This window comes from Pelodiscus sinensis, chromosome 1 (genome assembly GCF_052426305.1).
Source record: "Pelodiscus sinensis isolate ZL-2025 chromosome 1, ASM5242630v1, whole genome shotgun sequence".
NCBI lineage: Eukaryota > Metazoa > Chordata > Testudines > Trionychidae > Pelodiscus > Pelodiscus sinensis.
The window spans coordinates 163,425,687-163,450,328 of record NC_143052.1 but is presented as its reverse complement, the minus strand read 5'-3'; the positions used below and the strand labels follow the sequence as shown (position 1 = coordinate 163,450,328).

Here is a 24,642-nt window from a genome sequence, read left to right as displayed (position 1 = left end):
TAAGTTGTAGCTGCCATGTGGCCCATGAGTTGTAGGCAGGTAAGTATCGAAGCTCTAGGACTGTTCATAAGCATAAAGACCAGGTCTTGAATTGCTTGGAATCGCTGGCACAGTAGATATGCATTCGCCGTGGTGGAGTCTAACTGGACTCCAACAAATTCTAGAGTTTGCATAGGAACTAGTGTTGATTTATGCTCGTTTAGAATGAGACATAGCAGGTTGAAAGGCTGTCTGGCTATGGATATCATATAGAGGGTATTTATAGCAGTTGGTTCTTTTATTAGACAGTCATCTAAATACGGAAAAATCATGTTGTTGACGGAGGTATGCCGCAACAACAGCGAGTGTCTTTGAGAATACTCTGGGTGCCAATGACAGGCCGAAGGGCAAAACTTGGTACTGATAGTGATCTGATCCAACCACAAAACACAGAAACCATCTGCGCGCATGGTATATGGTAATACGAAAATAAGCAAGTCTTGCAGGTCAAGGGCTGCAAACCAGTCCTCCTGTTCTAATGCTAGGATAATAGATGCTAGGGTCACCATCTTGAATCGTTGTTTCTGAAGGTATCGGTTCAATCTGCCAAGGTCCAAAATAGGTCTCCAGCCACCAGTCTTTTTTGTTAAGAAAAATAATGGGAATAGAAGACTCTGTTCCTGATCTCCTCTGGTAGTGTCTCAACCGCACATTTGTCTAAAAGACCATGTACCTCCTTTTGTAAGAGGTCCTCGTGAGAAGGGTCTCTGAAGAGGAACAGGGCTGGTGGGGAGGTGGGAGGTAAAGCTACAAACGGAATGGTGTAACCTGATGATACGATCTCTAGGACCCAACAATCTGACATGATAGCAGCCCAATGGTGGTAAAATGGTCTTAGACGATGGTGAAAGGTTGCGGTAGAATGATCTTGGTGACCTAGCAGGGGGGAGGTTCTGCAAGACCTCGACCTGGGAGTCAAAGCCGCTGTTTGTTAGATTGCTGGTTTGGGTTACAGCTGTTCTGAGGCCATCTCTTTTGTGGACGTTGTTGTGGTCTAGACAGGTCAAATCCTCTATGTTGATATCTCTGGTATGAGAACTCTCTGTGTCTTTGGTACGGCACATATTGTCTACATTGGTATGGCGGAGTGTACATACCTAAAGTCCAAAAGGTAGTTCTTGAATGTTTACTGGAGTGTAATACTTCATCCGTCTTTCTGGAGAATAGCTTTTCTTTATCAAATGGAAGATCTTCCACTTCTGTCTGCAGTTCATGAGGAACTGAGGCTGCCTGAAGCCATGAGGCCCTGCTCATTACCTGTTGCAGTAGCTTGGGTTGCTGTATCAGCTGTTTAAGGCTATCTGCAGAGAAGTTCGTGATGAGGCATATCCCTCTTGCACAATGGATTTCAGGATCGGCCTTTTTGAGTCTGGTAAATGCTCAACCAAAGTAGTAAGTCTAGTGTAACTGTCAAAATTATGATTAGAAAGTAATGCTGCATAGTTTGCTATTTGAAGGAGTAAGGTTGACGATGAGTACATCTTACACCCAAAGATGTCCAGGCGCTTACTCGCTTTATCCACGAGATTATTTTTATATTATAAAAGTTTTGCCCTTTGCTGAGCTGCATCCACAACTAGGGAATTAGGTTGTGGGTGAGAAAATAAAAATTCAGCGCCTTTTAGGCGGGACAAAATACTTTGTCTGCTCATTTATTTGATGGAGGTATTGATGGAGTCTGCCGTATCTCATCAGCGGCCTCCGTAACACCTTTGTCTATAGGAATGGAAGTTTTTTAGTGTTGCGAGGGCTGTAGATTTTTGAGGCGGTGATGTTGTTTTTCTTGGACCTCAGAAAGTTGGATCACTTGACTGGCAGCCACTCTCTTGAAAAATTCCTGAAACTGTTTCAGGTCATCAGGGGGTGATTGATCGCTAGGAATAACTGCTTCTTCAGGTGATGATGGTGACTGGATGGTCAGCAAGGTGTCTGGCTGCTGTTCTTCTGTGTCTGATTTTTGTCCCTCCTCGGGTTTGGATTGATGGTGTGTTCTGGAGGGGGAAATTGTAGGTTCTAGTCCGTAGCTAGAAGGAGAATATTTACATGTAGGTGGATATTCGCGTGTAGGTGGGTATTCCCTACAGCATGGAGGCTGACATTTGTTTTTGGTGATGACAGCGAGTTGAACATCGATTGGAATATTCATAGGGGTGACTTCGGGAGAGTGATATTGTGATGAAGGTTGGGGTATACGTTGTTCATGTTGGTATGTATGAGGAGAGAGCACAGGCGAGTGTAATGATCTGAAACATCCCCTTGGTGATGGAGGAGGTGACAAAAGTGTGCCTCATCTCAGGCTGTTGTGGCACGTGCGAACGCTTGGATACCGATCTGTAGTGTCTGTCCTGGCTGAGCGTGCTGGTTTGCATCCCAGGAGAGTGTACTGAAGGGAAGCGTGATGATGGTGTTAGTGAAAAATGAAGTGGTTCTGGGCTAATTTTGTGTATTCTATTTGATTTTTTAGATGCTTTCTTCAGTGCCGGGAAAGTATTCATTCTCTCCGGTGTCAGCTGTTCTATACCACCTTCCGGTGCCGGTGTCAAGTACGTCTGTGCCAATCTCTGTGTTGGTTGTGTCGGTGCCAATGTCTGCACCAATTGTCTTGACGCCGATGTCGGCGGCAACTCCATCAGTTCCGGTGGAGTCATTTCGTGCGGCACCGTTGGCATAAGTGCCGTGGACGACATGGCTGGCGGTGCCAAGTGTTGGGTCGGTGCCAGTACCGCAGATGGTCTGTGCTTTGATTTTTGGTCTGAGGCCATTTTAAGTCACAGTTTTGCAATGCTTGATGTTCCCAGTTTCTCCCCAACACTTACCCTGCTTGTTGGGGCTGGCGGTAGGGTACTGGCTGGCAAAGCTCTTTGGGCAGGAGCCATAGTAGGAGAGAAAGCTCTCCGTTTTTCTTTGCTCAGTCCATGAGAGCCTGGCTCTGTAGGCTGCAGGGCTTTGTCATATAAAAACATTCTGAGCCTCATCTCCCTATCACGCCATGCCTGTGTAACCGCACTTACGCTATGGCTTTTGCCAGCGTAAAAAGGTTGCAAATAAAACAAAAACCTGAATCATGCACCCGATATTACTATCTCAACATCGTGTTTAATAATAAGGTGATGCTTTCTCAGAGCAACCAGGACAGAGTCACCTTGTTATCTCTCGCTCATTAAGGAACCTTTCTGGTGGTAGCTGATTGTCAGCCCTTATGCTCCGACTGCCTTTCAACCACTAAGAGAAGGTGAGTGAGAAAATATCTTATTGGACCAGCAATAAAAAGTAGTGAAAGATATTACCTCATCCTTCTTGTCTAAAATCCTGAGACTGAGTTGGCAACAACTAAGCTGCTTTCATGCAACCAGTCGCCTCAGGACTCTGCAAGTTCTCCCTGAATTTTCAAAAAGTCTCAGAGGGATAGTCATGTTAGTTTGTAACTTTAAAAATGAGCAATCCTGTGGCATCTTAGAGACCAACAAATATATTATATCATGAGCTTTTGTGGGTAAAACCCCAACCAATGAAGTGAGTTTTACCCACAAAAGCTCATGATCTATATTTGTTAGTCTCTAAGATGCCACACAGGACTGCTCACTGTTTTTAATTTGCAAGTTAATAGGTGCATCCAAGCCCTGAATACCCTTGAAGAGCATTCCCCGTAGTGCCTACTCCTCTCACTAGAACTCACAGTAATTACCAGGTTCACTATTCCCAAGGAAAGAGCATACACATAACAGCTTGTTTGATTCAACTGGGTATCCAGTGTAACACAGAACCTGAATCAATGTATAGTGAAAAACAAGTTTAATAAGAACAGCAGGTTACAAATAAAACAGAAGTAGAATATGCTTTTAGAGATTAAAACTTAGGCTGCAATCCTTGTCTGAAACAGTCTTATCTCACTTAAGCCTTTAGTTTAGCCAAGGTTGCTTAAGATCCTGTTTTCCTAGATGTAACTGCACTGCCCAGTTCCACTCAATTGTAGGATAAAAGAAGAATCCTGATTCATTCCTCTTATAACCCCAAAGTCCATTGTTTTCTCTCCTCAGAGTCAGGATGACTCCTTGGGGTTTCCTTCATGGTGTGCTGGAAGCAACATGTCTCCCATACTTTGATTTGTTTAACATTCCCCACTGATTTGTTTTTCCTGTTGACTTTCACATATAAATAGGGCTATCTGTGTTGACTTTACAAGGTTTAATTTACACTGGAGACAGAGATAGTCAGAGTAGACATGCTTTGATCTGGCAGAAGACCTGTTGGTCAACTCTGCCTTATTACAGACTTTTAAAACCTTATCTCAGTATACACACAACTACTTATATACTGTCCATATATACATTTCACTATATTAATGATCAGCACATCCTCACCTTTCATTTGCTGCCTCACATGATATTCTTTAAAGATAAATACTATGAAAGCAGACTGTTGGTTTAGTAAGCTTGTCATGCCTGATTGGTCTGTAACAGCAACTTCTCTGAACCCTTTGCCAGGTGGCACTGAGGAATTCTTGGGGATATATGCAGACATGACCTTAAAACTAGGCACAAGAGACCAATGATCCTGAAAGGAGCCTCAAAGCACTATCATATCTATAGCCTTGGAGCTAAACTTTTGCCTAAACACTGTAGTTCAAGGTGTATTTTAGGGATGTAAGCGACTAGTTGACAATGCGATAAGCATAGGCTTATCAGGTAGTGGAACCACTACTGTATCAGAGGCAGCAAGGAAGGGAAGCAGAAGCTGATGCTGGGGGAGGAACCAGCTTAAAAACCAGTTTCCCCCAGCACTGTCTCCACATGGGGGCAGGGAAGGCAGAGGCACAGTGGAGGAAACGGCGAGCGGGAACTCACGCAGTCCCTGCTCACACCGTGGTCCCAACTAGGACGCCTCTGCCTTTTAAATATAGTAAGAGCCCCGCGCAAATACACTAGGGATATTAAATTTCAATTAATCAGCTAATTGAGTAGTTAATGGAATTTCCATAGACTACTCGATTAGTTAATAGGGGGTGGGGTTGGGTGCTTGCTATTCTGCGCCTCTGCTTTCAAATGTAGTAAGAACCACCCACGCAGCAGTCGGACCCAGCGTGAGTGGGGACTACTTAAGTCCCTGCTCGCCCCAGGTTTCCCACTTTGCCTCTGCCTTTCGGAATAGGCGTTATTCTTCATAGCATGACGTTTACAAAAGTCGGAATAAGCCATATGTTATTTCAAAGTAACGGAATTGCTGTGTAGATGCTCACATAGTTATTTCAGAATAAAAGCCGTTATTCAAAAATAACTTTGCTGTGTAGACACACCCTAACGGTACATCTATACAGCAGCGTTATTTCAGAATAGCAGACGTTATTCTGAAATAACACAGTGTGTTTCTACACTACAAGCCTTTATTTCAAAATAATGTGAGCTGGAGGATTTCTTACTCCAACTCACGGAAACCCTCATTTCATGAGGAGTAAGGGAAGTCAAAGGAAGAGTGTTCTTCCTTCGGCTTCCTGTTGTGTACATAGCGCCAAAAGCCGAACTAAGATATTTTTAATTCAGCTACGCAATTGACGTAGCTGAAGCTGTGTAGCTTAATTCGACTTTAGCCCTGCTGTGTAGACGAACCCTAAAACTTAAAACCCTAAAATACCCACCTGGAGAAGTTAAAAAAAAAAGATCAATAGAGCCGAAAGAGTAGCCAGACATGAACTACTTCAAGACAAGCCCAAAAGAGAAAACAACAGGATGTAGAGATGGGATTCTGACATCAGAGCTAATTAAAATCAGAATAGATGTGGTGTGTTATCTTTGGACTGAATTTCTGAACCAAGTTAAAAGACTTAAGACTGAGTGAGGTTACTCTTCCAAACTAGTTTTGTGAAAAGGTCTGAGCGCCTTCACCCCCTCTTCATGGTAGAACTTAAATCTCCTTTAATATATGAATATTATACTTAATAGCCTTTACTCTATTTCTAGCCTACAACTAATGTATCCAAGAAACTGGTCACAGGAACTCTCTGCTATTGGCCAATTATAATGCAATGATCCTCCTCTAAAGCAAGGCTGGGTCTCCAACAGGCAGAACCAGATTCCCCAAGAGTCAAGTAACCAGTTTGCTCTTCTACTGTAGTACTACAGGGCAAGGAGTCAGTTTCTCTCATAACAGCTCTCCAAGATGCACTCTCCAGATTATTTAAGAACTAGGAGGAGCAGGCATGCAGAAACTATTTAACAGAAAAGCACACAAGACGTGTTACTTAAGCAAATGGGTCAAACTCATTCTTTTCAGGATACACTGAAGTTTACCCTGAGAAGTAGGAGTCCAACACTGAAGAACAAAAACAAAACAAAAAGTCTGCCTGCAGCACAGGATTATAAGGTAAACAGTTGACTTTATTTTGCAAGATGCAGTATAGTTTAAAATTAAAATAACTAAGTGTCAAAATGTACAAATCATGGATATTTCTCCTGCTCAGAATTTAACAGCGCTACTAGTATAAATGCTCTCAGAACTCTGCTGCTCATGCACATGAATGCTAATTTTGTGAGACAAGTTCAATGCATAAATTCATTTTTCTGGAAGTATGCCAGAATTACCTTAAAGGAAAGGACTTGCTTTTAATTTTCCAAGACAACAGAATCTTTTATTTCAGAAGGTTCATGTTTTAGAACTGTGGGAAGGGTATGTTGAAACATACCGACAGAGTGCTTCACTGTCTGTCAAATTAACTTTACCAAGTGAAAATCTGTACACATAGTAGAACATGCTTCTTGTATTTCAAGTTTATATCAAGATACTTAGGTTTCTTTTAAGATTGCATATTACCATATTTACTTCTGCATATGTTAAAGCACTAAAACTTTTAGATCAAGTAGGATTTTTATTATGATTAGAGCTTTTGAACTTTTATTTGAAGAGTCATGGGAAAGGGCGTGTTTGTGTACATTTAGCAGCACTGACATCATGCGTCTAGCATTTAAGAAAAGTGTCACCGATTATACAGAAAAGCATTCAGTCAAAAGTTATCTTCACCTATAGGCAGAATCTCAATGTCTTGTAATAATGCAATAACTTAACTTACTCCTCTATTTGCCTATTTCTAATATTTAAGACACCTGAACAACAGAAAACAAAAATCATAATGCTACAGGTTTTTGAATTCCAAGGGGTGGTTTAATTGATTCAAATATGAAAAAGTGCAACATGACATTAATGTGAAAGGGTCCACTTCTTTATTTTTATTTCAACTTCCAACATATACGAACAAGTTTTACAAAACTTATTTTACTTTTCCCTATTCGTTTGCCTCTCAGCTTGGCTCGGAAAAATCACTCTTAAATCTCACTTGTTTCTCTGATTTTCAAGCTTAAGTACGATGCTGCAATATAGATAATGAAGGAGTATACTGAATCCTCTCAATGGAATTGCTTTAAGTAATATAGGTTGAACCTCTCTAAACTGGGATTCTCTGGCCCCGCAACATCCCTGGTCCACAAGGAGCACGGATGTTCCAGGACCAGAGTCTCCCAGTGGAGGGCTGGTGGCTGGGAGCCCAGCAGCGGCTGCCCCATGACAGCGAAACCCTGGGGAGCCTGGCAGCAGGGCTGCCGCCCGGTGGCAAGACTGCAGAGAGGGTAGGGAGACCAGAAGGCAGTGGGACTGTCTGGCATGATTGGAGTAACAGAGCTGCTGCCCTGCAGCAAAACCACCTAGCAAGACCAGGGGGTAGTGGGGCTGCCTAGCAGTACAACCAGGTGCCTGATGGGATTAGGAGGCTGGGTGGCTGCCCTGCGGGGCTGCCTGGCGGTAGGGCTGCTGCCCAGTGGCACAACAAAGAGTCCAGAAGTCCTGCTGCTACCTTCTGGAACTGTCCAGTGAGGCTGTCCAGCAAAGCTGGACCCCCAGGCAGGGGGGCTGCTCTGCAGGACTGGGAGCCCAGTCACAGGATTGTGCATGCATGCGGCAGCGGAGCTACCACGGTGGGATCGGGAGCCCTGCACACGAAGGGGCTGGTGGCAGGGAGAAGCCAGCTGGGAGGCTGGCAGCGAGGCCATGGCTGGGGGGACCTGTGGCAGGGGACCCAGAAATGACTTCCCTGGTCCAGCAAAATCCCTCATCTGGAACTAGTCAGGTCTGGAGAGTACCAGGCCAGAGAGGTCCAACATGCATCTTAAGCATTTCTATTTGGAACAGTTTTTGTAAAAGCCTGTGACTACAATACCTAACATTTTGGACCAAATTGCTCCCATCTGTCTCCTGCTTTGGGGATGGCAGGGAAACGCTAATCAAGGTATGTCAACCCCAGGTACATAATTAACATAGCTAGAGTTACGTATCATGATTCTACCTTTCCCTTTAGAGTAGACCTGGCCAAAGATCCTTACCATATCTAATGGGAAAAACAAAGGAGAGTGTACATACATGTTTGCAGAGACCTGAACAGTGATCTCTGCACAGAAAGGCAAGTTAGTTATGCCTTTCTGCCCTTCATGATATATAGGGAAGGCCTGGAAAGTTTTCTACACCTTATTCTTCCTGCAAGGCCATACTGAGAACTAATAATGACCGACTCCTACTAGTACTAAGAAAGTGAAACCTCAGCAACTAAAACAACAACTATTACCTGTTTACTCAGTTTTTCATTAATGCCTATTTAACTCAAAACAAATGGCCCATAACGGAGAGGAAAGATTGTTTTAGGTTCTAAATCATTTTCCCTTCAACTAAGGGCTCAGTAAGTTCCCACTGTAATTCTTTAGCCTTCCAATGAAACCTCTGACAAAGCTGTGGAAGACAAAATTATACTGATGACATTTCTAATATATAAAACAAACTCATATAAAAATCTCACTTTCAGACTTCCTTTTATATTATGAAAGAACTAGAAAATGAGTCTGATTCCCATCTCCCCTTTAGCAGATATTAACTAAGTAAAATATTACAAAATGAAACTAGCTAATTTAAAATGGATTTATGATATAACAAGTCTCCTTCAATTTATTTTCTCCAAAATAAGAGATTCATTTTACAGTGTGTTCTGGATTTCATCAGAAGTCAGACAGCCACAATCTGTGACTTTCTTGCACTTACAATGAATTGGCCCTTGTTTTTTTAAATTATACTACTTTTTTCCTCTAACTGGGACTTCGGTATCTCCACTTACACAGTAGAACTCCCATTTTAAATAGGATGAAAAAAATGATGGCATGATATGCCTTGAAGTAAGACGAAGTACCATCCACCTGCTAAGGGGATGGAATAAAGAGTTTGTATATGTACACTGGAAGGAGATTCAAGAAAATCAACTTTATCCAATTCAAGATTTCCTCCACCCAATTCCACCACTTCTAAATTTACTGTATACTTAGAAATGTAGTAATCTGTGTTAGTTATATTTGAAGCCATTTCTAGTGCAGCTCCTCGCTTAAACAATCACTTGATATAATGAAGGTAATGACAATTCTAACTCTCATTTCACTTAAGACAATTTCTCTTGTGACTCATTCTTCCCTCACTTCTGAATCCTATTTCTATTTACTGGAAGTGTTTTCCCAAAGCTCTCCACCCTGTACCATCTGAATCATGGCTGCCTGATCAAACAGGCTCTGTCCAGAGACAACTCTGTGTTCAACACAAGGACTCCAAACTTCATGCTGAAGGACAGACAAAAGATCATAACTGGTATTTTCATATGCTTATTCAGAGGATTTACATTATAAACATGTTCAAAAGGAGAAAGAACTGGAACCTCCCAATCATCCCACAAACAACTCCCTCACTAACACCACTAGCCCTTCCAGCTCTTAAAGCTTGTTCCTTGTTTTTCCCTCAACTTGTCCTCTGATCTCAGGTTTCACACACTGCACCCAGCATAGTCACATCTCAAAAACTACTCATGCTAATTGTGAAATCTCTAAACCTACCCTTCTTCATATACGCAACCTCTGACATCATACACATTCACCACTCTCAGCTCACACCAGAGACTTGTTCCACACCCTCAGAGTGGAAGAGTCTCAGGGAATCTAGCAGCAAGAGTCCTCTCTACCGTGACAACAGTTCTATAGGGAGTTAGTGGCAGAGTCAACCTGCAGAGCAAGCTAAGTCAATAGTATGGACAGCAAGCACTTACTTCAATATAATCACAATTTCTTTGTGCCAGTTGAGAGTCATATTCTTAATGTAAGCAGCAAGCATCAGACTTTTAATGTAAGTGTTATTGCCTGCTTACCGGTTATTTTTTCAACACAACGGACAATGTAACCTTCAGTATACAAAGCCTGTCAAAACGGGTGTGTTTTTTCAAGATGAAAAAACACAGGGTCCCTTTGTATGCTACATTCCTTTTATTGAACAATGTATAGCGCACAGACACAAAGATATTAAGAGTATTTATAGTGAACACTTCATTTTCTACAATATGCATAAATGCAATGTTTTAAAAATAGAAGCAGGTCTAACTGGATTGACTTTGGCACAGAAACAAAAAACATGACCTGCTCCAAGAATAGCTATTTTTCCATAAACATCAGCTCATTTAAAATTTTAAAGCAGTGACATTTTTAAGATGAAATATTCATCAAGCCTGCTTATCACAGGATACACAAAAAATCCTGAATATCCTGTAAGCACAGTTAAAAAAAAATATGTAAACGAAAACCTGTGCCTGCACTTATTTTTCTTCTTTGTCTACTTCAACACAACGTTGGAGTGGGGGTGGGGGGTCACCTCAGTGGAAGATTCTACAGCAAAATGTTGAAAGCATAACACTTCTCTAATTTTGTGAGAAAATAAATATGCAAAGCTGCTTAAACTGAAAATTCAGATCTAATTAATTTTCCCCATGTGGAGTGAAAAGTATTTTAACTGCAGGCATTTTAAATATTGCACATCTCATAGAGCTTAGTCTTGCACGACTAAAGTCGGGCATTTAAGTATGACCATTTGAGCAGTAGACCACACTACACTCTGGCTCCTAACTTTGCTCTCAGCCACTGTGTTCAAAAGTGACCCTTCTGCAGGGTTCTTCTCTCTCCTATAGTCCACTATAAGACTTACCCGGCATTGCTCAGGTCTTTCAGGGCAGGGACTGGCAATGCAGGGGATGCAGGAGTCATGGCAGGGCCTTGGGAATATTGGGGAGTGGGGGGCAGGGCAAGAGGCTGAAGGTATGGGGGGGGTGAGAGAGGGTTGGGATGAGGAGGGGCTCAGGGCAGGGATCCCATTGGGTGCGACTTTCTCTCCAACCCCTGGCCACCAATGGCCTTCTGCCTTCCCTCCAGTGCACAAAGGCCCCCACCTGCGCTGCAGCCAAAGGTCAGGGAGGAAAGGGTTTGTGGCTGCGGGGGCTATTTACCCGGTCAGGCAGCAGACAATATGGTGAAGCCCCAGCCCGCAGTGGTCACTCTACATATAGCTCTCCCTTGCGGGTTCGCTGCCCCAGGGGCCACTCTCAGTATTTAGACCCTCCTCCTTGCCCCTCCCTTGCTCATCTCTCCTCTCTGTCCCCACCCTCCCATGCTATGGAAAACAATCACATTCCCGACACGTCCCATTTCCTTGGCACAACCAAGTCCTGACCTTGTTTTAAGTTATTTTTACAGCGGTTCCCAACCTTTTCCAGATGGGGACCCATTTTGACAATTCAGGAAGATTTGGTGACTCAAGGCAATTCAAAAACTGGGGGAGGAGGAGGGCAGAGCCATCTGGGGAGACACTTGGCAACCCTTTTGAAATGTAAAGGCAACCTATATTTGGGTTTTGACCCATAGGTTGGGACACCCTGGTTGTGTCTACATTTCCGGAAAAGGGTGCCAAAGGGATGCTAATGAGACAAGTCGGAATTGCAAATGCCACGGGGGATATTTAAATATCCCCCGCGGCATTTGCATGAACATGGCTGTCGCTTTTTTCCGGCTCAGGGCTTTGCCGGAGAAAAGCGCCAGTCTAGACGGGATCTTTCGGAAAATAAAGCCTTTTCCGGAAGATCCCTTATTCCTCTTAAAATCAGGAACTGCTACTGGTTCAAAACAACTGGCGGTTCACTCTAGGTACTGCATGCCCGGGCAGGGAAGGAGACTTTGCGCGCCCCCCTCTCCCGAGGCCTCTATTGTCCTGCAAGCGGCAGGGCAGCCGTGGGCCGGATCAGTCTACTTGCTGGGCTGAAACTGGCCCAGGAAGGTTCTCTTGTCCAACCCTTGTTTAGGAGGAGTTCTTGAAGAAACAGACTGATAGACATTTCTAAAATATATAGCGTTGTTTCTGAACACAGTAATACAGCACGGGTGGCCAAACTGTGGCTTATAAGCCACATGCGGTTCTTTCACCATTCAAGTACAGCTCACGAGGTCTCCCTCATCCCTCCCATTCTCCATCTACCAGATGTGGGGAGGGAGGTAGAAAACTCAGGATCCTTGCCTTCCAGCAGAGTGATAGGACAGAGGCTACTGCCCAATGGGAAAGGGGAGTGTCTTGTGACTTCAGTCTTTGGGGGGGGGGGGAAGAGAAGCGGGAACTGCCCTACTCCTGCTGAAGCCCCGGCTGAGGCCTTCCACAGGGATGAAATCCCAAGACCCAGACCCAACGGAGCTTGAACCAAACACAGGGATCCTGATCCAGGTCTAGCTTTTAGATCATACTCAAGTGTCCGAGGTGCTAGTAGGGTAGTGTGACTCAGTAACCCATATAGCTGTGAAAACTTTTGAGTGGGAGAATGAATGTTGGTCAAACCTATGACCAGCAGGGATTCTTAACTGACTTCCAAGGTGGCAAACAGGTATTCCCTGGCTTTTGAACTTCTGAAGATAGTTGTACGCGGCTCAGAGGGCCAGTAAGCTTGATCATCCCCCTAAAATAGCTTGGAACTATGTTAGAAATGGATACAAATTGTCTACTCAACACTGAACTGTGCTTGACTAAAAATACTGGGCCCTTACACCGCTTGTTTTGAGTTGCTGCATAAAGAGAATACTAGCAATTACACAATCTTACTCTCCCCCACTTCAACTTATCAACTGTATTCATTTGAAACTTCTAACTTGGCAGTTTGTGTCTTAGTTACTAACACAATGACAAGCTTAATCGGTATGCAGTGTTTGTCCGCAGGGGCCAGGCAGGTAGGATATAAGATATGGAACTAAGTTTCAATTGTTTACATTCCATTCCCACCAAGACTGGAAAACAAAAGCACAGGAAACCACACAAATATTAAAAGCTACTTAAAATATTTTCATCTTAACTCTGTGAGCTTAATATTTGAATACTAATTTCTCAGTCTGTGAATATGTGGATACTCTGAATATGCTAATACACTATCCCATGACATTCATATGGTATCATTACGTTTTCCTATAAGGAAGCGTGCATTTGCAAATTTTAAGATGCCATTCATATACAAGGAAACTAAGTAGACAGTTGTTTAAAGATACACAAAACACATACAAAATCCCAAACCGGTGTTTTTCTACCATTGCATGTTTACACAAAATTGAGTTGCCAGCCAACTTTCAGTATGATTATAATTTGTTTTGAAGGAGCAACCTGGTGATTGCTTGTTTTCAAGTTTTCCAACACTTAACTGCAAATCATTCAGCTTCACAAACCTATCTTGGCACCCCCCATTACCACCAATGGTGTGCCCTTACAACTTGCCTTTTAATTACAGGGTTCTTAAATCATACTAAATTAACATGGGTCAACAGATGTATTAGGCTATAGCAAAACAGATTTTCAGGTCACTTCTCTAGAGTTTTATTCAGCACTCCTGATTACTTTCACATGCTCCAATCTTGAACTCTCCCTGCAGCAGTGTAAATAGTGCCAAGCAATTCTGAAACATTTCAAAAGAATGTTATCTTTAATGAATCACACATCTTCTGCTATGGGCAGATGTACAGTAAATTTAGCAATGCTAAGGAATTATTGTAATAACAAATGCATCATGTGAAGGTCTGTCTGTTTTGGGTAAAATGTTTTCCAGTAGAGTATTTTACAGGCATGCCTGATTTTAAGTCTCTATACATTTCCTGACACTGCTGGATTTGTTGTGTCTTTAGAAAAATATGAATATTATATTAAGAGAGCAGCAACAACCAAGAAGAAATAGAATTATCAATGCTACAAGTACAATATCCATCTTCACTCCAATTATTTATGGCCCACAGCAAAAAGTCTGAACAGTTTACATTTATTCTGTTTGATTTCCTGTTACATCTTCTTGAGGGCATATCTATTTAAGAGTACTGGAAATATAGTCACAAGTGTTCAGTTTCATAACTTTTCATTATACAAAAATGTATTTACAGACCTTAAGTGTAGACTATGGATCAGAGAAATTACAACTATTATTTAATTATGTAATTATTATTTTAGCACCAATATGTGCAAAACTTAAAACTGCAGCAAGGGAGGTTTAGGTTGGACATTAGGAAAAACTTCCTAACTGTCAGGGTGGTTAAACACTGGAATAAATTGTTGAGGGAGGTTGTGGAATCCCCATCTCTGGAGATATTTAAGTGCCGGTTACATAGACATCTATCAGGGATGGTCTAAGATGGCTATTGGGTCCTGCCCTGAGGGCAGGGGACTGGACTAGATGACCTCTCGAGGTCCCTTCCAGTTCTATTGTTCTATGAACAAATAATTTGCATACCGACAACTTATAGGAATCACCCTTTGCTACCATTACAACGTGTATCACTATTTAGATAAAAATGTGACTGCTGAAAATCAACCTCATGAATATACAAAAAAGAACTGTTCTATCCCTGCCAAAAAACCAGCCAAAATAGTACTACATTCTACTACAGTAAACTTCCGATAATCCGGCACCTTTAGGACCCAGGGGGTGCCAGATTATCACATATGCCAGACTATCGGAAGAGGGGGCTATCAGAGGTCTGGCCCCAGACCCCTCATAGCCCCCCCTTCCGATAGTCCGGCTCTGCCCCAGGAGTCCCTGATTCAGCCGCTGCTGGTCAGTTTCAGCAGCGGCTGAATCGGGACGCCTGCAGCAGAGCAGCTGGAGTGCTGCCAGGTTCGTCTGGTAGCGCCGACCCTTGGCACGGCGAGACCAACCCGGCAGCACCCCAGTTGCTCTGCCCCAGGTGTCCCCAAGTCAGCCGCTGCTGAAACTGATCAGCGGCTGACTCCAGGAAGCCCGAGGCAGAGCTGCTCTGCCCCGGGCTTCCTGGAGTCAGCCGCTGGTCAGTTTCAACAGCAGCTGAATCGGGATGCCTGGGACAGAGCAGCTGGAGTGCTGCTGGGTAGGTCCCGTAGCGCTGCCCCTCGGCACTGTGGGACCAACCCGGCAGCACCCCAGCTGTCCCCGATTCAGCCGCTGCTGAAACTGACCAGCGGCTGATTCCAGGAAGCCCGGGGCAGAGCAGCTCTGCCTCGGGCTTCCTGGAGTCAGCCGCTGGTCAATTTCAGCAGCGGCTGAATCGGGGACAGCTGGGGTGCTGCCGGGTTGGTCCCACAGTGCCGAGGGGCAGCGCTACGGGACCTACCCAGCAGCACTCCAGCTGCTCTGCCCCCAGCTTATCCGATTCAGCCGCTAGTCAGTTTAAGTAGCAGCTGAATCAGGGAAGCTGGGGGCAGAGCAGCTCCAATGGTCCGGCTGCCCGGAGCACTTCCGGGTTCCTGAGGGTGCCGGACCATCGGAGTTTTACCGTAGTTTACGCTTACTATATGGAGAGCTCTCAACATGGCAACTCTAAGCTAATTTGAATTTGAACATTATGGAGCTGAATCCTGGCAGTAAGATGGAGAACACTGAATTGGAAGAGCCTTAAAAATTTAACTTGTTTTGATCTAATTAGAGAATTCATCTGAAGATTAACCTCATGCAAAAAGTGCATTTCAATTAAGGGTGATGAAGATTCCAAGACAGAAGTACAGGTTGAACCTCTAAAATCCGGGACACTCTGGTCTAGCAACATCCGTGGTCCAGCAGGACCATGAATATTGTTGGACCAGAGAACCCCAGCTGTCCAGGTTCAAAAGCACAGCCAGGGCTGGGCTGGTGGTGGGGAGCCCAGCCCCAGAGGGGTCAGTGTGGTGGAGAGCACAGCCCTGGCCAAGGCTAGTGGCAAGGAGAGCAGCCCCGTCAGGGATGAAGGTAGGGGGCCAGGCGTGCAGGCCTAGTCAGGGCTTGGGCAGTTGAAAGCGCAGCCTTGGCTGGGTCTGGTGCAGTGCGGGAGCACTGTCCTGGCAAGGACTGGCAGTGAGGAGCTCAGCCCCAGCCAGGGCTGGAGTCAGATGGACATGCAGCCCAGGCCAGTGCTCTGAAGGGGTGCGGGGTGCACAGCCCCTACCAGGACTGGAGGCAGCGGGGCTGGCCTTTGTCTGGGGCTGGCATGGTAGGGGACACAGCCTCGGCCAGGCCTGGCATGTGGAAGCAACGGCAGGGAGCTCAGCCCCAGCTGGGAGCAGAGCCTACAGCCAGGTAGGAAGCCTTGACCTATACTCGTCCAGCAAACTCCATTGTTCTGAAACACTCAGGTCCCAAGGGTGCTGGACAAGGGAGGCCCAACCTGTATTTGAACTTCCTCATTAAGTCTACAGAACTTATTAAAGCTTCTGTGCCGCAGGCAGGCACTGCTCCAGCGCAACTGCTTCTGACTCCGTGCTGAGCTGATGGCTTGGAGTTGGCAGAGTCACGCAGGACAGGAAGCAGGGGGGGAGAGGGGGAGAGAGGAGAAGAGCAGGAGGGAGGGCTGCCGACTCTCAGCCCATGAGGGCTGGAAGCTGGCAGCCTTCCCCCCACTGCTGCTTCCTCCCACGCCCCCTGAGACTGCTGACTCCCAGCCCATGAGCCCGCAAAGGCCACTTGCCCCCCCCCCCACCTGCTGCCACTTTCATGCACTCCCACTCCACGTTTCCCACAACGCCTGATTCGGCACTCCGGCCAGCACTTTGAACTGTGCTGCTCTGCAGCCACAATAACAGGTAAACATATGCACCCGGCCCCATTCCTAGGGAGCTCCCTGCCATCCTGTGCTGCTGCCTCTGTATCAGAAGCAGCAGCGTGGGGTGGCAGGCGGGAGCCAATTTAAAAAGCAGTTCTCCTCACAGAACGGCTGCCTGCTGTCCTGTGGGGTGTGGAGCAGTCTGTCCACAGAGAACTCAGAGCCCCCGCAACCAGGAGCTGTCATCGCTGAGTAGCCTCTGTCCACGGCGAGCCGAGGTCATTGTGGACAGAAGTTGGTTTACGGCAGCCTCCCTTGTCCCCCTACCTGCACAGAGGCAGCAGCACAGGTGGGGAGCACGTAGGCCATACTGGGGAGTTGGTGCTGGTGGAACTGGCTTTTAAGCTCCCCCCCGCCCCCCAGCACTGGCTCCTGCCTGCCCTACCTGCTGCCTCTGCTTGAAAGCCGGCTCTCCGCACCTATCGGCTCCCACCTGCCCCTCTCACTCTTTTCTCTGCTGCCTCTTTATCAGAGGCAGCAGTGCAGGAGGGAAGGGGTGTAGGCAGATCTGATGCTTGTGGGGAGGCAGCTTTTAAGCAAGCTTCTCGTGGGCACCAGCGCCCACTCTCTGCCTCTTGCTGCCTCTGACAGTGCTTAGTGACTGGAGGTGATGCCGGGTAGCATGGGATGCATACTCACATTGCTCAGCTCTGTCTTTTTGGCGACTTATGAATGTCGACAGTACTTTCGTTGCCAAATCTTTCCAGCGTAGACATAGCCAGAGTAAACCTGCCTAAATGCTAACTGTTGGAACATTCAGATCATCTCTACAGACACAACGAGAAGTACTTCAGAGACAAACAAAGGACCGTAACTGTAGTAATGGTACTGTGTATAGTATAATTCTGTGCAAGGACCAGTGTGACCCCCCAAGGGCTCTAGGAGGGGCTCCTCCCCTCTGGATCAGTGGGAACCACTCCGCCTTACTATAACCTTCAGTCTCTCATGGGGAATTGGCTGTGCCACTAGTTCAGGGTTCAGGCCTCTGGTCAGGCTACGCCCACAATCAGTAAGCCCGACCCTCATGCCAGACTGGACACAGTAGTCCAGGTTTTCAGGCTATGACCAAACCAAACCAACAGTTGATTAAACCAAGCCCTTACTTCGAGTCGGGTGATGGGACGGGGCTGGGCTCTCCGCTCACCAGGACTCCAAGAGGGGCTCACTACAACTAGTGAATGTTTTACAATAAGTTTTCCTCATTCATCTTTTGTCACAGCAGGCTGTCATGACCTCTATAGCTAAAGATGTACAGAAGTTTCTTTTACAACCACATTATCACATGCTCCTCTCTTCCTTAAGCCTTCAGTCTTACTTTGAAATTTTCCATTTTTGCTTTTTTGCCAGATGGAAAGGGTTTTTTTTTTTTTTGAAAATTCAAGCAAAATCTTCTTAGCCATTTGAGTTCAAAGCAAGTGGGAAAGTGTTGTGTGTGTGGATTTTTTAACACACACACAAGAAATTTCTATTAGCCAAACATTTTAAATATAGAATCCTAGAAGATTGAACTGGCATTGCTCAGACCTTTAACTCAATTTTTAATTTTTGAAAAATAAACATGTACACGCTTCATTTAAATCATTGCTCTAAGGTGGAGCTGAGGATGAGGGGTTTAATATGCAGGCTTCCTAGGGAGAGAGGACTACCACAACCCTTTCTTACTCCAGTAGCTTGAAGCCAGAGGAGAAGCACCTCTCCATGGCCACTGCCGCTCCAGCAGGCACAGCCAGGGTGGCTCCATGTTCCCCACCTGGGACAGGTCCAGGTTCATCTACCCTCTGCATTTCCCAACCACAATAAGGAATTTAGCAAACTCTGCACTTTCCCCTCACTCCCTGATGAAGAGAAACAGCCAGCAATAGCCCAGTATGAATTGGATACAGCCCCTCCTGACCTCTCTAAATGGCACCTGGAGGTGGGAGGTGTGGGCAGTCACAGATGTGGGGTAGGCAGCCAACACCTTTCACCTGCCTGACGACTCTGTCTCTTTTCTGTTTGTCTTTATGAGAAAATCCCATTCCAGGCACATCCCATTTTCCTAGCACAACCAAACCCTTATCTTGACTTAGGTTATCATAAGAGGAAGCTGTATGATGAATTTGGTGGTCCTAGCTCTTACCATTTAGGAACAGTTCTTGAACAAACAGACAAACACAAACACACAGACAGACTCAAATATATAACAGATTATATTCACTACAGAGCACACTAAAAAGTTGCTAACTTCATATTTAATGATGGTGGTGTAGTTTACACCCCCCAAATGCAGTTAATGCCCCAACCGGTACTGCACTCCTGCACTGCACCAGCCCCGGGTGGGCCTGAGGGCCTGGCCCGTAACCCTGCTACTCTAGCCCTGGGGCTGCGGTCCTTGCCGGCAGTCCAGCCCAGGTTGTGCTTTTGAACCTGGAAATCCAGGGCTCTCTGGTCCAACAATATTCATAGTCCAGATGTTGCCAGACCAGACAGCCCTGGATTTTAGAGGTTCAGCCTGTATAGCTCTCTTCTCAGATCTAGTATAATCAGTGTTTAATTTCAGGAAAGTTTCACAGTGATGTTGTAGAAGTCCCCTGGAAGAAACTGTGACCTGAATAAACTGACATTCAAATGAATTTTACACTAGTAGCTCCAGATATAAGGTCAGGAAGTACCATACAACTTTCTCCTTTTATGCTGTACTTAACAAAAATCCTGAATCAGACAGTTATCCCCCAAGTCTCATTCCAGAGCAATAATCAGAAACAGAGATTTTACTGTAAAAACATGTCATGTTATTTCTTCCTCTGATGGGGGGACAGAGAGATGAGAGGAGAGAAGAAAAGAGAAGAGGCTTAACAGCAAAACACTGAAACAGCCTAAAAATGCTACTACATTAAAAAAGTGTCAATTCCACATTTGAGATACCAGCCCATACAAGGTTTTTCACCTATAAGCTATGTCTGCACTCGCGGCTTCTTGCGCGAGTAATATGCAAATGAGGCTAAGCGTGGAATATCACCCAGCCTCATTTGCATACCTAATGAGCTACTTTTTTTTTTTTTTTTTTTTTTTAGAAGAGGCTCTTGCGCAAGAAGGAGCGTCTACACTGCCCCTTCTTGCGCAAGAAAAACCCTCTTGTGCAATGCCGTTCTTCCTGAAAAGTAAGAGGTGTAACGGCATTGCGCAAGAGGGTTTTTCTTGCGCAAGAAGGGGCAGTGTAGACGTTCCTTCTTGCGCAAGAGCCTCTTCTGAAAAAAATGGTGGCTCATTAGGTATTCAAATGAGGCTCGGTGATATTCCACGCTTAGCCTCATTTGCATATTACTCACGCAAGAAGCCGCGAGTGTAGACATAGCCATATTGTTTAAGGTGAAACAATTGATACATGTTTGCAGCAAGTCAGAGGTTTTGGATTTTACAGTAAATACTAGTGGAGTAGATTAGCAGGCAGAGTAGAAGTGAGGCAGTCAGCAATGCATGCTAAATGCAATTTATCAAATAGCCGTGATCATCAGATACCTGTATATTCAGTCAGACACTCATTCCCTCCCACTTGCTGTTTCTTGAACATCTGATGTCTGTACACAGGTATAGCTCTCTGCCATCTGTATAGCCTGTGTGGAAGTAATTGCTAAACACGTATTTTGTTGTTGTTACATTTAGGATTGCAGTGACATCAACGCATAAGGGAAGACAAAGTTGTGCCTTTCCTTGCACAAGGGAAAAAAATGAAAGACCGCCTTCAAGAGCTTAAACTACGAGCAAAAGAACTGCAGCTAGCTGAAGAGAACAGCTGTGCACCTGGGGTAAAGGAAGAAGACCAAATAGAGCTTGAACAGCAAGCTATTATTTATGAGAAAGAGCCCATAACTGAGAGTTACCTACATGAAATCCAGAGACTTCAGGATGAGATTAGTAATTTGGAAGAGGACGTTCAAAAGTTTGGTCAGCAGCAAAAAAGCCTTGTGTCTTCAATGAGAAGGTTCAGTGTTATTAAAAGAGAGTCCAACGTTACAAGAGAAATAAAAATTAAAGCAGAGCACATACATAAATGCTTGGATGAACTGTCAAAAACAGCGAAGAAGTCTGAAAGCGAACACGGGCCATCTTCCGCCATTGTAAGAATACTTACAACTCAGCATACATTCCTTTTCCAGCGTTTCCAAACCACCATGATTTCATACAACGATTCTATAACAGCCAAGCAGGAGAAATGCAAGACATTCATTGTGCGTCAGCTTGAAGTAGTTGGGAAAGAAGTCTCAGAGGAAGAAGTGAATGATATGCTTCAACAAGGAAAATGGGAGGTTTTTAATGAAAATCTGCTTACTGAAGTCAAAATCACTAAAGCTCAACTATCAGAGATTGAACAAAGACACAAAGAACTGATGAATCTAGAAAGCCATATCAAAGACTTAAAAGAATTTTTCATCCAGATCTCATTTCTGGTGGAGCAGCAAGGAGAAATAATTAACAACATTGAAATGGGTTTAAACAATACTCAAGATTACATTCAGATGTCAAAAGAGAAGTTTAGACTTGCAGCCAAGTACAAAAAGAAAAACCCTTGCAAAGCAATATGTTGCTGGTGTTGTCCATGCTGCTGATTAGAAAACAAAAACTGTTTCCTAGTTTTCATGGCTGTTCTTTGACATGTGTTGGTCGTGTCCTTTCCAATAGGTATGCGTGCACTGTCTGCACAATTGGACAATTTTTCCCATCATGTTACCTGTCAGGTTGGCTGTGGAGCCCCCTGGTGTGGCACCTTTAAGGTGTGGTATACACTGCTGACATCCCACCCTCTCAGTTCCTTCTTGCCCTATTATTCCAGCAGAGGGGAGGTGGGTGGAATTTGGAATGGACAAGAGCAACAGTTATGGAAGGTAGGTAACTATTTTTCTTCAAGTGATTGCTCATGTGCATTCCAGCAGGTGACTCACCAGCAGTTTCTCCCAGAGGAGGGTCAGAATTCACCACATTGCCGAATGCAGAACCATCTGCCAAATGCCACATTGTCCAATGCCTGCTGAGGGATGGCATAGCATGACTTGAAGGTGTGGCTGTATGACCACATGGGTGCCCAACAGATGTCTTGGATAGGGACTTATATGAGAAATGCCACAAAGGAAGCTGCGCCCTTGTGGAATGTGCTGTCAGCGTTGGGGCTGTGAGTTTAGCTAGCAGGATGTGATCCAGGACAAGAGGGACTGAGCTGATATGAGGAGACCTTTAATCTTCTCCACTATTGCAATAAAGAGTTGTGCTGATTTACAAAAAGGTTTCCTACATTCACTGTAAAATGGCATGGCATGTCTAACGTCCAGCAAATGAAGGGCCTTTTCCCTATCAGATGTATGGGGTTTAGGGAAGAATATCAGCAAAAATATGTCCTAGTTCACATAAAAGTGGGACACCACTTTCGGCAAAAGTGACAGGTGAGAGCATAATAGAACTCTGTCTTTGAAAAAGACAGTATAAGGTGGTTCTGAAATGAAAGCCTGGAGCCCCATCTGGCCGAGGTTATAAGCATCAGAAAGGCCTCCTTCCAGGAAAGATGCAACAAGGGGCAGGCAACCAGGGGCTTGAATGGGTTGACCCATGAACTTAGAAACAACTAGGTTCAGGTCCCAGAAAAGAATTGGGTCCTTGACCTGCAGGTACAACCTATCCAGGCTCTTTAGGTACCTTGCCACCATAGGGGTTCTGAAAATTGATGTATCCTCTTCATCTGGATGGAAGGTGGAAATGGCCACAAGGTGAACCAATAGATAAAATAGCTAGGCCCTGGTGCTTAGGTGTTAAAAATAATCAAGTACCAGGGGGAATAGGGGCCCTGTTGTGGGAGGATGTCTTATTGAGCAGACCAGAGTGTAATCCATTTCCACTTGCCACATACGTACAGTGCTTGAGTAGATGGCTTATGGATATCCAGGAGCAACTCACATACTTAGTCCAAGCATTGCAGCTTGCATTTGGTCAACCATGAAGCCACCATGCCACAAGTTGGAGAGACTCCAGGTTGGGGTGTTGAAGGTAGCCACAGTCCACCAACAGGGTCAGGAATGTGGTGAACCAGTGGTGCCTTGGCAAGACCAGCGCCACCATTATAAGAGACGGCCTGTTCTGATGAATTTTGAGCAGATCCCTATGTATGAGGGGCAAGGGTGGGAAGACATACAGCAGTCAACCTGACCAGGATAGGTGAAAAGCATCTGCTAGGGGCCCTGGGCTGTGGTTTTGAAAGGAGCAGAATTAGGTGGCACTCGTGGTTGCTCCTGGTCACAAATAGGTGCACCTGGAGAGGACCTCACTTGCAGAAGATGGACAGGGTGACCCATTCGTGGATGCTGAATGAATGGCTGAGGTCTGCCAGGGCATCTGCAACCTGGGTAGGTATGAAGAGTGCAGGCAAATGTGATAGGCAATACAAAAATCCCACAAGGAAGAGGAGTGAGCACCACCCTGTTTCTATAAAACATCGTTGCAGTATGGTCTCTTAATTCTGAGACATACCGGCCCTGCAGCTAGGGAAGGAACTTGGCAGGCCAGGAGCACCACCCACTGCATCCTACTATTGATGTCAAGAGAAAATTCTGTCTCAGATCACCTGCCCTGCATCTGGAGCATAGGCTGTGGTTGTTGAAAGAGCAAGCCTGTTTGCACCACTTGAGGCTGCAGTCACCAGAAGAGGGGAAAGGTGTCTGGGAAGGTTACTAGTCTATCAAGCAGCAGATGTAATTGCAGCCTGGCATGTAGCACCATGCAGATACAGGCCGCAAAAGTCTCATGCAGGTCCACACCATGGTAGTAAGGAACTGCTCAAGGGAGCATATTAGATGGGTGTGGGGGGGTATAAGATAACCCTGAAGTGACTCTCTAGCCAATAGACTGTCTCCATGATGGAGTCCAACAGAGCTCCAATGAACTCTATTCTTTGGGTTGGAACCATGGTCCACTTGGGTTCATTCAGAAGGCCTAGGTCTTCAAAGATAGTCCTGACCAGGGCCATATATGCCAGAACCTGTTCCTTGGACCTGCTCCTGATCTTATCCCAGATGTGGATAGACATGTATCCCTTACTTCCTGAGAAAGGATGTCATGACCACTATGCATTTTGTTAACACCCAGGGAGCCGTGAAAGTATCAAATGGTAGTGCCATAAACAGATAATGGCAGTCTTTGACCAGAAACAGAAGGAAATGTCCATGAGCTGGGATGACAAATGGAAGTATGTGTCCTTCAAATGGTCAAATATTGGCAGCTATGGAAACCACGAGAAACTCGAGCCTCCTGATAAAGGTGTTTAGGTTCTGTCCGAGACAGAATGGGTCTAAGTGCACCCATGACCTCGGGGATCAAGAAATATTGGGAGTAGAACCCCTTGTCCCTGTATCAGAGGGGTAGCCGTGTTAGTCTGAATCTGCAAAAGCGACGAGGAGTCCTGTGGCACCTTATAGACTAACTGAAGTGTAGGAGCATCAGCTTTCGTGGGCAAAGACCCACTTCGTTAGATGCATCTGACGAAGTGGGTCTTTGCCCACGAAAGCTGATGCTCCTACACTTCAGTTAGTCTATAAGGTGCCACAGGACTCCTCGTCGCCTTGTCCCTGAACTCTCTGGGGACCTCCTCTCACTATGCAGAGCAATGAGTGCACGCACCTCCAGCATGAAAAGTTAC

General features: G+C 45.2%; 2 protein-coding genes across 7 annotated transcripts in view; one reads left to right on the top strand and one right to left on the bottom strand.

Annotated features, from left to right (window-relative positions):
• ARL13B (ARF like GTPase 13B) overlaps nucleotides 1–24,642 on the bottom strand; it is a 105,460-nt gene that overhangs the window by 41,454 nt on the left and 39,364 nt on the right. The window lies entirely within an intron of this gene.
• On the top strand, nucleotides 6,102–24,429 carry STX19 (syntaxin 19). The gene is made up of 2 exons (XM_006116839.5): nucleotides 6,102–6,396; nucleotides 20,628–24,429. Exon 2 carries the CDS (start codon nucleotides 20,693–20,695, stop codon nucleotides 21,569–21,571), a length of 879 nt encoding a protein of 292 aa, XP_006116901.1. The 5' UTR covers nucleotides 6,102–6,396; nucleotides 20,628–20,692; the 3' UTR covers nucleotides 21,572–24,429.